At 39.2% G+C, this 14813-nt stretch overlaps 1 protein-coding gene across 16 annotated transcripts in view; it reads right to left on the bottom strand.

Moving 5' to 3' along the window:
* The window catches only part of LOC136782698 (CUGBP Elav-like family member 1-A), an 84393-nt gene that overhangs the window by 19884 nt on the left and 49696 nt on the right, over positions 1–14813 (bottom strand). For all 16 annotated transcript variants that reach the window (XM_066742311.1, XM_066742319.1, XM_066742343.1 and 13 more), the window contains exons 4-5: positions 14445–14527; positions 8011–8059 (exon numbers count right to left, since the gene is read on the bottom strand). In XM_066742311.1, coding sequence (XP_066598408.1) covers positions 8011–8059; positions 14445–14527 — 132 coding nt within the window. The remainder of the gene's footprint in view (positions 1–8010; positions 8060–14444; positions 14528–14813) is intronic.

Genomic DNA, 14813 nt, shown 5'->3' with positions numbered 1-14813 from the left:
GCGTATTATAAATATATAGATGCATCGCTAATGGCTTTCAAATCTTGGAAAGCTTTGCCTCGATAATTCTAACAGAGTGAAGAGATTCAACAAGATTATGCAAAGGGAAGTTTGGGTCAGTGAATCTCGAAGAAATCTAATTCCTGTTTATTATGTAGATTAGGCAGTGGGGTGGTGGATTGGTCGACGAACTTGGCTTGAATATAATCATACGTATATATATACATACATATACTTGCACTTGTGTATTATTATCGATTATTTGCTTTTGACATTTCGCTTTGTCATGCGTTTTTATAAAACGACTCGACGCGTGAAAGAAAAACTCAAAGATAGAGCTTATTACAATATATAAATACTTCATTCATGGCTGAAATTTTGGAAAGCTTTCCCCCGATAATTCTAATACAGTACAATGAACCGAAGAATGGTATATGAAAGGAAGTTGGGTTATGTATAAGAATCAGTGTGTGTGATGGTTGCTTGTATACAAATGAGGTACTGACAGGGTTCAGAGTTGAGAGAGGAAAGAAAGTAAAAGAAATAAGAAAGCCAGTGAGAGAGAGAGAGAGAGAGAGAGAGAGAGAAAAGGAAGAAAGGGACATTAATACAAGAAGAGAAAGAGAAGAAGCGTTTCGAAAATAAACGCGTGGGTCAGCGAAAAGTTTGATTTGAAATTCAAAGCAGTTGGGACTCGATGGATAGATCGCAGATAGCGAAACTGGGCGCTCGATGTTTGAGCTTGATATTTATATACGAGACTGCTCGTTCCGGTGTACGTAATATAGCGTAATATCAGCAAAGTAAATATCGTGGAGAGATCGAGTGAATATCGATCGATGTGGTAACTGCTGGAGCAGTTCGGCAACTGCTGGACTAGTAGACACCTTTATTTTATATTAATATATATATATATATATATATATATATATAGCAACTATATAAGTGGGCGATGCGGTGTAACGCGATGCTATGCGATACGCGACTCGGCCAGCGAGTGTACAAAGCGGAGGCCATGTATATTTATGCAAGTACGTACTTATTCATTCTCTTCGACGGTTCGCGAACCGCTCTCTGACTATTCATAACGTCACCGCCTTTGCTCATCGGTGTCACCTTGCAGCCTCGGCTGTGCCACTCTCCTCGATCGATATAAAACTTTCCTGCTTTTGCCTCCGCTTTTGTCAAGCGCGAGCTTCGTTTCCCGAAAGGCTTTTATAACCGAATCAAAGAAAAAAGCGCATTGATAATAAAAGACTGAAACTCGATCGGCCCAAGCTACCTGGAATGTAGTAAGCTACGTTTTCAATAGGCTATACACTGTCCGATATAATAATTCACTGAATTTTGCCTCTGTTTTCATCGAGCGCGAGCCTCGTTCCTCGAAAAGCTTTGTTTACTATCGATTCGGGCACAAAATTGCTTTAGCGAAGAAGAAATCCAAGACTGAAACTTGATCGGCCCTCGGTACCTGGAATGCAGCGAGGTATTTATTTTGAATCTGCAGTGTCGAGTAATAATCTACTGAATTTTGTCCAAGCTCTTATAAAGCAAGAGCTTTCTTTTTCGAAAAGCTTCTTTCAGCGTCGATAACGAAAAAAGGACTGTTTCAATGTGAAGAGGTGCACTGATAATAAAAGACTGAAACTTGATCGGTCCAAGGTACCTGGAATTCAGCAAGGTACATTTTGAGTCTGCAGTGTCCAATAATAATTGTCTCTCTGCCATTGCGTCGTCTTTTATCAAGCTCGGGTTTCGTTTTTCGAAAGCCTTCCACACAACGAAATAAAGTATAGAGAGAAAAGCACACTGTTAATAAAAGACTGAAACTTAACGAATCCTCGGTACCTGGAATGCAGTAAGGTACGTTTTGAGGCTGCGGTGCCCAATAAGCTTGACTGATCGCCGGATAGCGAGCTTTCGAGCTTCCCACGCCGGATCCTTCGCTACTGACTTGCTTCCGGTTTTTCATCGCCATTGCACAGTAAAAATCGACGATCGCAAAGTTTCCACTCGTTATCCAAGTTAACAGACGCGAGTTTCCACTTGGCACACTCCAAGTTTACTAATCGCCCGGCGTGAATTACCTCTTCTCTCTCTCTCTCTCTCTCTCTTTCTCTTTCACACACCGGCCTCCCTAGCAAACTTTTCGTATTACACGTGGCAGCACAACAACCGATTAAATGTGCAATTTCACACTCAAGCTGGTATAACGTATTCACAAAAATATATCAACTCCCTCTGCAGGAACTATCGTGTGGTTACAACTTTGCGACGTATCCTGTTGTAAGATACGCGTGACACTGGAAGCGCGAACATTCTTTAAAATTTTCACTCGTTTATCGTGTCTCTACGATTCTCTCCCCTCCCCCCCTCTCGTTTGATCTGGTACATTCGCAGAGATTATCCTTATCGAGTAGACAAAGTTTTCATTGGATTTGGTTGGAGTAGTTTAAGATCGCGGTTACAGATGCAATTACATTGGTGATTCCTCTCGGCGTGGATTTCTGTTCATCGCGCGGCGTTGCACTAGAAGGATCGCCGAAGATCGCGTTTGTTTTTCAGGCGATCGCACAGTTAGTCCGTGGCGGCTCGAGAGAGCTCATGCTCGACTGTGAGTGAGCTGGCGTTTGGCTCAGCCGTTATTACTTACGAGCAACGTCGCGCTACCGCCTCTACTACTACCACTACTACCACTACCTGTTATTACTGTTACCACTACAAGTGCACCGTGTTACCTCCACGGCGAGTCAAGTGAATCGTCGCGCGTCCTGTGGATTGGGATGGCCACCGGAGCTTTGGTTGGGACGACGCCGCGACCATTCGAGTCACGAGGTGGCCACCGTTCTCCACAGTTGTGCTCTGCCCACTCGCACTTAGTTATGGGAAGAGCTTCCTCGGTGCCTGACTCGCTACGCTCCACACGCATACCCGCACGCACTCACACTTACATAACGAATTCTTACGATGCTGACTTACATTAGCGCGTTATGCAACACCGACGACGACGACGACGACGACGACGACAACGACGACGACAACGACGACGCAACAGCGCAGCTCGGATATACACACTGCGTTCTTTTTCATTATTTTCTATTCTCTCCTTCACCATCACTATATTTTCCTTCATCCTTTTAATCGCGACGGCCAATCTCTCGAACGACCGGCAAACTGACGGATAATCGTGCGCTCGCTCGCTTTTTACTCGAGCACGACTGGAGCACGGTGATAAAGCTTCGTGGAACGCCTCATTTGGAAAATCCCAGTGGGGAACAGCTGATTATAGCATAAAGAGCAGTCAGTATAATTTTTTCCAAGCCGTTTCAGAGGGTACAAGATGGGATACAGTGTGTGTTTGTGAGAGGGAAAAAGTTTGAAATATATATATATATAAAGAGAGAGAGAGAGAGAGAGAGAAAGAGGTAATTTCAAGAACGTTGAGAGACTGATAAAACTTTGAGAAATTGTTCAATTAGGGAATTCTGCCACCAACGAACAGCTGATTATCGCGCTTTAAAGCATTCGCTAATTCATTTCTTCAATTGAATTTTAATGGTTTATTAAGGAAGTTTCGTAAATCAGTTTTGCCAGCTAAATAATGCCAGCACTCTTCGCGACACTTGAAGCTTCTGACGAAACTTGCGGAGAATTTGTGGAATTTTGCTGGGATTAAAAATTGTATGACAGAAAAGGGGGGAGGGGTCATGAATTTGGGCAAATTATTTGATTGTCGCAAAACTAATAGTGAAATTCGGTGGGTTATAGTGCGGAGGTATTTGGTTTCGAGGTGAGAGGAAGCTCCAGGAGAATCCCACACGTCCCCCGGGACTCTGAGAGAGCCTGTGTGTTCGTTAAAAATAATGCCGACGGCGGCAGACTACGACGAGCTGCAACGACGCCGTCGCATACCGTGTTATATAGTACATTTTCTAACCTCCTCTTGCACTTGATTCGCGCCATTCGCGTCGTTCACGTTTTACACGCTAGGTTACTTTTCTTCCCGCAACCTCTCAATTTCCCAATTCGTGTTCACCAATCTTCTTTCGACGATTCAACCGAAATAATAAAAGGACAGTAAGATTAAGGAGGAGACTTATAGAGAACGTTGATTTGGAAATTCTGCAAAGTTCGAAAATCGGCTGCGAATAGTTTGAAAGAATCGCGTCGTGGCGCCACTCAACAAGTGAGTTGAGTAGCAGCACTACTGACGTACGTTGTTGCTTGGTTAGTCGATTGGTCGCTCCTCTCTCGCGCGCTGCACGTCACTCATCTCCATACTCCCACTCTCCCATTCGTCTTCCACGAGTATATTTAGCAAGCAACACGCTCTTCTTTCTTCACCTCCTCCTCTCAAATTCTCCCATTTATTCTTATCAATTTCCTCAGTGCCATTGACTCGTTACAACTTCTCGGTTCGTGGTAGTAGTAGTAGTGGTGGTAAAACTTTCATTTGTAGTGGTGTGCCATTCTTTGCTCTTTAGTAATCGTTTCTTTATGCAACTGCAGCAGCACCATGCGAAAATAGATGATCGTAAAAGACGAGCAAGCACGCGTGACAGATTCTCTTGAAATGATGAAGAGTTCAAACTAAGAGCGTCGTTCGGTTTCCGAAATTGAAATTACGTAATTAGAAGTGAAACTATTATAAAAGCAATTCTTCTCTGAAACTCTTTAAGCCATATAAACGTACTTCCAGTGAATCGATGCGACGGAATAATATTCTCGAAGAAGGAATAAAATTGTTGAAGAATGAAACTCTGGAAGTATTTTCTAAGACTAATTTATTTATCGTTCGTGTTTCGACTTGGACCTACACTTGACCTATCGTTTTTTACGTGTCATTAAATCGTGGAAGAAAGCAAGCGAGCGATAAGGAAACGGAAACGGTGCTCTCGAATCTGGCTTTTGCGTAATTTTAAGGAAAGGAAGGAGAGATGGTTCGCGCGATAGTCGGCATTATTGATTAGCAGCGAGTTGTGTTTTGTGCGTGACGCGGCTGTATATTTTCTAGGGCGTGGAGTTATGGCCGAATTTGAATTAGGAAAAACGTGTTACAGATCCGACACACGTGACGGGCATCGTTAATATTTCATTAGCATTCTTCTCCCGGCGCATCTACTGCTTTTTGCAGTTTTTCCAACGCTCAACTTTGCCCGCGAATTTTATTGCTCGTTGAAAAACAACAAGCGTCAGCTTTGCGCGCGGTTACCCGTAAAATTTCACGTGTCTCCTGCAACAATTCCGGTATAAAGGAGCGCCTGCACCAGGAAATGTCGCCCCTTTTAAACTGGAATTACCCAATAGCTATTCGAAAAATGTACAAGTCCCCTCGGATAACTCGCATTTGTCTGCAGCTATACGGATTTGCACACCCACCTTCGAGGAATTAAAGCGTCTCTTTCTCTTTATATTCTCGAAACGCAAGATAAACTAGGATTGCGATAATTTTCTATTTTCTTTCCTGCACATGGAACTTTCACTCATCTCTTTATTTATCGCCTATTATTTTTTCCTTCGTTCCTTCCTTTCTTTTCTGTATATATATGCGCGTGTTTTCCTAACCTCTTCTCTACTCCGAGCAGCTACGCGGTTTCAACGCTAGAGGGCGCCCCTACTTGAAAACCTAAAACTCTTGTGCCTTTGTTAACTCTTAACTCACTTTGTTCGATTTTTGGCTTGGCGCAACTCTCAACTTTTGCCTACTTAAGATGCCGTTAACTCCATTGAGCTTCATTTTTTTTTAAAGCGTCAGCGAAAAGTTGAGCAAACTCGGTTATATTTTTCATTTTGTGCGAGCTGCAAATTCTAACGGATTTGTTAATTGACGCGTTTGACGCTTCGGTGAGAGGGCGAGTTGTCTGTGTGTATGTGTGTTGTATATATAGAATAATTTTGCAGGGAAATATTTTACGACAAGTACATTTGTAAACAATTCAGTTATGAGGATGTATATACTCGGATAAATACTAGATTCAGTACCGGGCTACCTATATAAATGTTTATCTTACCGCGCTGGAAAAGGCAATAAAATTCTTTACGTATCTGTATTCGAATTACCATATTCTATAGAGAGCCCCTTCTGTGTAGAATTTTTATTTTAACCACGCGGTTTAAGATAAACTATCGAGATAAAAAGGGAACCGATAATAATATTCCTTTATTGCAATCTATACAATGCACGTGTATGCAGTAATTGTTTTCTTCTGTTTAAAACGTATGACAATACTATAGAAGCAATAAAGGTAGAGATTAATCGATGAAACGTAAACATACGAGAGTTTTGACTTTATAGTCGTTGATAAAAAAGTTATCGCTCCCTTGTCGAACGTATACTTTACCAAAGAGAAAATGAATTACGGCAAGTTCATGAATGAAACCGATCGGATTCAGACATATGTATGTACACAAGTATGTTAGTTTTAAGTAGAGAATGTGTTATGTATACAGTTATCCCCCCTCCCCTTCCTTGACTTTCCTATAAGAGCATTCGTTTCCTTTAGGTCATTATAACGACATGTTAAGAATAAAAATCTTATCCACAATTTTTAATTTTTAGCACCCGAAGCTTCATCTTTACTCCAAGTACTCTTGACATTCTAATGTTGTATCTAATTTTTTCCAATAATTTGTATCACCTTAAACATTTTGTTAATCATTCGTAAATATGTATTGTAATTTGTAGACGTTTAATTATTTTTAAATATAATAAATTTCTTTGACGACTTTTGTTTGTTTGTTTTTTTTTTAATACAACTGAACACTATATTGATATTTGTTAACCATTTGCACTCGCTGTCTCATCTCTCAGGGAATATAATGTTTGTCTGTGTGAAAGCAGCGAACTGCAAAGGGTTAAAATTGTGGTTTATTTCATAGTAATTTGTTTAATTATTATTAAATAGTACTTTTCATAGATGTGTGTGGAGAATGGGAAGAAAACTGCAATCTAGGAGAATGGTCAGGATTCTTGTATAGGAAACATTCAGCTGCATCCGATCGAAAACTGAGAAAAAATGACTCGATTCAAGTAAATTTTATTTTGAACGTTGTCCGGTTAAATATTTGATATTTAACAATTTTAATAAAATAGATTAAAATTGATTTGATTCGCACAATTCGTATTTAATTAAATCAGTTATATATTAAAACCAACTACACATTTAAATGCCATTATTCAAAATAAAGGTTTGTTTCAATCAAATAGATTTTTTCTCAATGTACAAAAATACATAGAGCCCGAACTAGCAAATAATCTCCACACATGGGTACCCTCCTCCCAATCATCACTCCCCTATAGCTAACAGTTTATATAAACCAAGAAAAAATATACTAAATTTATATTTATAAAATTTAAATTATTTTCCAACCAAACATTCAATTACTATTAAACAAAGTCAAGCGTGCTAATATATTAAAAAAAAATTAATATGAATCCACAAAGATTATAAGAAAATAGAGGGGGGGGGGGAGTTGTATGGGAAAAATTCGCGTTGCTCCCGACTGTACAAATTACGTTCGTGAGAAGTAGATGTACTTTTGAGAGTTTACTTAATAGCTTGGAAAAAAATAAATTGTTCGTTTCGCGCGTGACAGTTGGAAAAATATCTGGAAGGTTTTCCAGCTTTTTCCAACAGTGTCTCATAACCGTGGAGAGTCCGGGTGCTTCACTATAGAGCTCGGCTAAGTATGTCTTCTTTGACTACGCAATCTCGGCAACCCCCTCAATTCAGCCAATTAATTAGCACATAATGAACGTGCTTTGAGCCGCATTCTCTGATGAGGTTGGAACGAACAGCGAACGGGTTAACTTTGCTTCGTCAACCAACGACGACGCGCCGAGGACTTTAGATCGATTCCACCAGCCCCCCTCCCCCCTCCCCCAGCCCTCCTTTTTTTTATTCCTGCACAATCAAGCAGTCGTCGGATCCTAGAGAGTTTATTTGATGGCGCACACCCTGCGCTTTATCATCCCTTAAAAATAAACGAATTTTTGCTACTACCACTCACCGTTTTTGTTCTCACTGTCCGCCGGCTTCATTTGAATCGGATTCCGCATCTGAAAAAAAGAAACAAAAATCACTGCTTTAAAATTAATGCTCGTTCTGTACCTTCCGAGTGATTTACTAATTATACCAATTAGCTTTTTTCATTCACCGTGCATAACATAGTCCTAGATAAAAATAGATTTCAATCTGTAAAAGGGTATCATGCGAGTCATTGAACATACTACGGCCTATAGCGGCTATTTTTAGCACGCTTTCCATATAATTAGATCGAGAGGGTAAAAGATTCAAGTTCTGGGAGAGAACGTTTGATTCGTGGCGTATATATAGGAGTAAATTGAAGCAACAAAAAGAGAGACGAGCTATAAACGGGGATGGCAGCCTGTACAGAATTGAATCCTAGATAAAGATAGATTTGCGAACCTGTAAAAGGTCATGTACGAGTGATTGGGTATTACACCATTTAATAATATATATATATCTATTTCTAAATAATTAGATCGTAAGGGTAAAAAATTCAAGTTTCGAAAGGAGACGTTCGATTTTTGGTGTACGCTGAGAAAAAGTCCTTCGATTCAAAAATATCTTTAATTGAATATTCGTTGATAAATATTTGTTTAGTTTTTAGTAAATAACTGATTAAACTAAACAGAAATTTTTTATATGAATAAAAACCAATTAACATCGTATAAATATTTATTTGCGACTTTTCAAATAAACAGTTATTTAAATCAAACAATATTTTATCTTAGCATATACAGAAGTAAATTGAAGCAAGAAAAAAAGGATACGAGGTAAAAACAAAGATGGAAGATTGCATAGAATTGAATCCTAAATAAAAAATAAATCACAGCCTTTAAAAGACTCCCATACGGGTTTTTGAATATACAACACAATAATATACAAAATCTATTTTGAAGTAATTAAATGAAAAAAGAGTAAAAGACTGAAATTCCAAAAGACAAGGTTCGAGTCGCAGCGTATGTAGACTAGTGGGTTGAAACAACAACAGAAGGAGAGAGACAAGTTAGATGGGGGTGGTGGCAGGTTGTTTGGTGGTGTCTCACGCGAGAACGCGAGCAGTGGAAATAGCAGTGAGCTCGGGCAAAAGTCATTTCAAGCGGTAATTAGTTGCTTGAGTCAGGACAAATTGAAAAAGTTGGTGAGAAATGGAACGTAATTCAGTGGGCAGAATCGTGGTGGTCGAGAGAGAGAGAGAGAGAGAGAGAGAGAGAGAGAAGGAGAAAAAAATAGAAAGAGAGAGAGAGAGAGAGGTAGCTTTTGTTTGGCGATAAACGAGCTGCAGCCTAAAATCGGATTTTCGCGATGGCTTCATTATTGTATCAGCTTCTTCCGGGACGATTAATGTCGGTTAACGCGTCACGTACTTTTACTTGTGTCCTATGGCTTTCCGGTGGGTGGCTTGTTTAGCCAGCTATAATCATATTACGCATCGTTGAGAATGTGACACGCAGCTTGTAAATTTGCCACGCACCCCGCCAATTTCGTGGCTGCGAGCCAGCCACCGTCCCGGACCGTATAATCTCTAGTTTAGTAGGGACCGCCAATAAACGAACGTTTGCCCGTTTGCAAAACACCTCGGCTTTAGCCCAGGCTTTACCCTTACGCTTTACAAGCCGATGCATCTATTTATACTGTACAACTTCGACTCTTGCTTCAACAATTTCATTGCCATGTCAGACACATTTCAATTATTAATGTTCTATGTGTAAAATCATTTTCTATCATATTTATGTTTCAATGTATTGGTAATGGCAACTCAACATGTCTTAGTATTTTTGATCAAACGTTGTTTGGTCGTGGAACAAATTCATCGACGTGTCAGATAAATTTTAATCAATATGTTCTATCCGCAAAATTATTTTGTATCATATTTATGTTTCGATGTATTGGTAATGGTAAATCAACATGTCTACGTATTTTTGATTAAACGTTGTTTAGTCGTGGAACAAATTCATTGCCATAAATTTTAATCAATGTTTATCTGCAAAATTATTTTGTATCAAATTTACATTTATCAACACATAATAGCAACGGAGACGCGTCTATGAATTTTCAATAATGGAAAGCTTTGTATTTGAAAAAAAAAAAAAAAAAAAAAAAAAACGAGTTCAAGCTTACATTTTACAAACCGGTAATGGTGTTTTGTATATAAAACTTGAACTCTTGTAAAATTTCATTGCCATATATGTCAGGCACATTTCAGTTTACGTTCCATGAAGAATCATTTGCTGCTATATTTGTACGTTTCAACCCATGTGCAGACTGAAGAATTGTGTGCAATTTTAATAAATAAAAAACCTTTTTCATTTAGAAATTACTTTTATCCAACTACACGTACCCGCAACGATAAAAATACCTTACAACTTCCTCGCCACCGTCAGTCACAATTCAATTAATATTCCGAAGATAATTATGTACCGCTATATTTATACTCTTCAGTCCAGGTGTAACGACTGAAGATGCGTGTATACAATTATAATAAAAGAAGAACGTTTTGTTTGGAAAATACCTAACAGTAAAAACACCTAACGAATTCACCACCATATTTCAATTAATGTTCCACGAAGAATTATTTACCGCTATATATTTATTCGCTCCAACTCGTGTGTAAACTGAAAAATTGTCCGCAATTTTAATAAATAAAAAACGTTTTCCGTCTAAAAACTACCTCCATACAGTCACACATACCGAACAATAAAAATACCTTAAAATTTCATTGCCACATCAGGCGCATTTCAGTTAACGTTCCACGTAGGGAATTATTTGGTCCTAATGTATATTTATACCTTTCAACTGGGGTAGCGAATGAATATATGCGCGCATCTTCAATAAATGAACGTTTGTCGTTTGAAAAACACACCTCGGTTGGCAATCAGGGGGATAGAGATGTACACGCACGTATATATACGTATGTGTGTAAGTGTGTGGCGGAGTAGAAGTGAGTAGAGGAATGAGGAGAGGGAGGGGAGAGGCAGGCTGCAGGCACGAAAGGACGGAGTGGTGCAAGAGTTTCTGGAGCACTCGACTCATTTCTCGTAGCCAACACAACACAGACCTCTCGACTCAACGCCACTCGTGGAAACGAAATCCGATACGAGAAAAGCTAAACTCCTTCAAATGCACAAGCCGCACCCTCTATACCCACTATACATACGTATATATATATATACATTTCTCCTGCTACACCTAACCGGGCAGCCAACCCTTACCCATCCTCCCCTTAAATTATTATTATTATTACATCACTCCCCCCTCTCCCCTTATCAAAGATTTTTCAGTCCCCAGGCACTCTAACGAAGAAAGTCCAGTCTCATTGATCGTGCCACGCGATTAATAAAGTGGCTGTAACTGTACTATATATATATTATTCTGGTGCAATATCGAGCAGTTGGAACAGCGTAGACTTTATATACATATATATATATATATAGATATAGGGGCAGGGGAGCAGACGCGGAAGATGCAAGAGGGTGGGGATATTTGAAATTCCTGAACGGTCGCTGTTGGACATTAGCGTCCATTCATTTGCTGCTCGCGGCAGCTTTATACGGAGCCAAGTGGCGCAAAGTCATTCGGACGCTCGGTTCGACGATCGATAATAATTATTCTCGTAAATTCAGGCATAAACGCGCGCAGGAAGGGCTCCCCGAGCGGCCCGCTTTGCTAAATGCTCGTAATGACGTCTCGTAATTGCATCGAAAGTTCCCGGGGAAACTGTAATTATCGTGCGGCCGGCGCACTTCCCAACGATACCTTCGGCGACGTCGTGCAATGCGCGCGCGATCCACGAAAATTCAACGCTCCGCGAGCAACTGCCACCGCGTCGCTCACCAACACCGCCGCAACCACCACGAGGGAAAAACAAGCACGAGGATTTTAAATAACCCGAACCTCCCCCTCCTGCCCATTCTCATACACACACAGCGAAGAAACGTCAAGCGCGAAAATTGCGCGCGATCAAAATCACGTGTATACGAATAATCCTCTCGAGCGGACCCTTATTATGTATACTCTAATTCCGGAACACACTTTACACCCACACAACGGCACGCGAGTGCTCGCGAGAACGCTCCAGTTATTCCCCACTAAACGAAACTTTTCGCAAATTTCTTTAAGCAACATTTTATTTCACCGCGAGCTCTCGCCGGGAAAGGAGACTCTTTTTCTCTTTCTCGTTGTCGATTCAACGTACCTTTTTCCGCAATACCTCATTCGTAAATGCTCGTTCTTCGCCGAAATTGTCGCTACGACCAGGTTGTCTCTCGTTGGTACACTTGGCAACACTGTGGTTTTAACACAAATATCTCTCTTATATGGAAGAGTTTTTTTTTTTTCGTGCTTTTGATACGTGCAAATGACGTTGGGGGAAAATTGCTGAATTTTTCTGGTTTCGCAAGGAAGGTTTTGGAAAGTATTCGCGCACTGTTTCAGCTTCTTCGGAGGAAAATAGTAATAATTATTGAGGAAAGTTAATATCACAACTAAATAGGTTCGTTTCATACATCAAACTTTTAGCGGATTATTAAATTCTTCGTATTACTAAATTGCTCCGCATAACTGAACATTTTGGCAGGAGAGAAACTTTCGTCAAGTTATTAGTATTATAATATTGAAAAGACTTGGTATTATCGTATACTTTCGTATATAAGATAGAAGAGCTATTAGAAAACTTTCTGCCCGATATAAAAATTTTGGCTGAGGTTAACCGTATCAGGGTTTATTGCCAAAGAGAAAAATGAGAAGGGAAATTCTAAATAAAAAAGCAGAACGAAATTAGGGAAAATTCGATCAGCTCGGGGACACGCTATTTTTAAAAGGGAGCAGCGTTCTTCATTTTTTAATATTCTACGCCAATAATACAGCTTTTGATTTATTATATATAGGGATGGCATACCGATGAGAAAAATTCTCGAGAAAAATGGCTCAAGAATAAACTAATGAAAATTCTATTGGAACGTTTGACGATTTACTAGGATTATTCTGCTTTGAACGTTAATAGCTAGATAGCTTAATATAAATTGCATTTCGATCAAAGCAAAGCTCAGATTAGTTGAGAACTAAAGGTATCTCCTATACGACAAATAGCATGCTACTTTTAAAAAGCTCTACATTCATCATTTTAAACTATATATAGCGAAAATAGTAAAAATTCTCACTTATAAAAAAAGGGGGTGGGGGTGAATACGATTAGAAAAAATGTTGCGAAAAATGGCTACTGAGCTCCAGTTGCAAAAATATCTCTAGGAAATCCTTAGAACGCTCGGAGGAAATCCCCACATGTCCAGTGGACGTACCGAGGATGTCCTAGGAACATCCTGTGCTATCAGGGGATAGACTAATGAAAATTCTATCGAAACGTTTGACGATTTACTAGGATTATTCTACTTTGAACGCTAATAGCTAGATAGCCTAATGTATAAGTCGAAAAAGGAATTGCATTTCTATCAAAGTAAATTAAGCTTCGACTGATCTCAGTGAACAAGGGTATGTTTTATACAATGCAATATCAAATTATTTTTAAAAAGCACTGCATCGACGATTTTATAATATCCAACGTCAATAGTGCAGATTCTCATTTATAAATGGGGACGGTACTAATGAGAAAAATTTTCGAGAAAAGTAGCTCGAGAGTAAACTAATGGAAATTCTGTTAAATCGCTTGACGATTTACTGGGATTATTGTGCTTTGGATGCTAATAGCTATAGATGGCTTTAATGTATAAGGTTCAAAAAGAAAGTGCATTTCGATCAAAATAAAGTTGGAATTAGTCGAGGAACAAGGGTGTCTCTTCTGTACAATAAAATATCGCACTTTTTTTTTTTTTTTAAATACAACTTTGTTGCTTTTATAATGTGCAGCGACAAAAATTATCGAGAAAAATGGCTGAGAAATAAAGTAATGAAAGTACTGTTAAAACTTTTGTTGATTTACTAGGATTTTTGTGCTTTGGACGCTAATAGGTAGATAGTTTAATATATATAAGGTTCAAAAAGGAATTGCATTCCGACGAAAGTAAAGCTCCGATAGTCCAGGGAGGATAAGGGTATCTCTCATACAATAAAATATCCTTCCAATCTTTTATGATTTCACGAAAAGTATGTTCAACTGCGTTTGTAGAAGTTTCTATATATATATATATATATACACGTAGAGCGAAGGAAGGAAAGGAATTCGTGAAATGAAGATCGTCAAAATGATTCGTTCGATTTGGAGGTCGTTCGGAAAGGCCAGCTGTTGGCAGTGAGGAGAACTTGGAAATGCGTTTCGTCAAAACTGTCCAAAATAACCTTGATCGTTTCGTTTTTCAATAAAATCGAAAAGTTGAGGGAGTTGGATCAAGTTTACTCGTCGGATTATTCTATTGAAAAGTTTATAAGAATAATTAATCGAGCCTCTTCCAATGCTGGACTTACCCCGTTGAAAGTTTTCACATTGTGAAGAGCGTTTTGTGCATCCAATGCTGCTTTCCTCGTATAAAACGTGACGAAACAGCAGCCTGAAAAGAAAGAGGGGAAAATGGTTAATTATTAGTCTAATGGTATCATCTCTTCTGCATGAAAGAAGGTTAAAAAAATTAATACGATTCGCGTCACAATGTGGGGAAAAATTGTTGGAAGAAAAATGTTCAGCAATTATACCAAGAAAGCTAACGAGTTTATGGATTATTCGACTAATGATCTTTTAATAGGAAGCTCTTTCTAGCATTAGCATAAGCATTATTGCCCGGATAAAATTTTAAGGAAGACGCTTATTTTAGATTCGAGTTGCTCTCTTTGCATTTT

Source organism: Prorops nasuta, unplaced genomic scaffold (assembly GCF_024137725.1).
Source record: "Prorops nasuta isolate Cenicafe-Biocafe unplaced genomic scaffold, Cenicafe_Pnas_1.2 PNAS00002, whole genome shotgun sequence".
NCBI lineage: Eukaryota > Metazoa > Arthropoda > Insecta > Hymenoptera > Bethylidae > Prorops > Prorops nasuta.
Note: the sequence above shows the minus strand (reverse complement) of the source record. Positions and strands in the feature narration are given on the sequence as shown.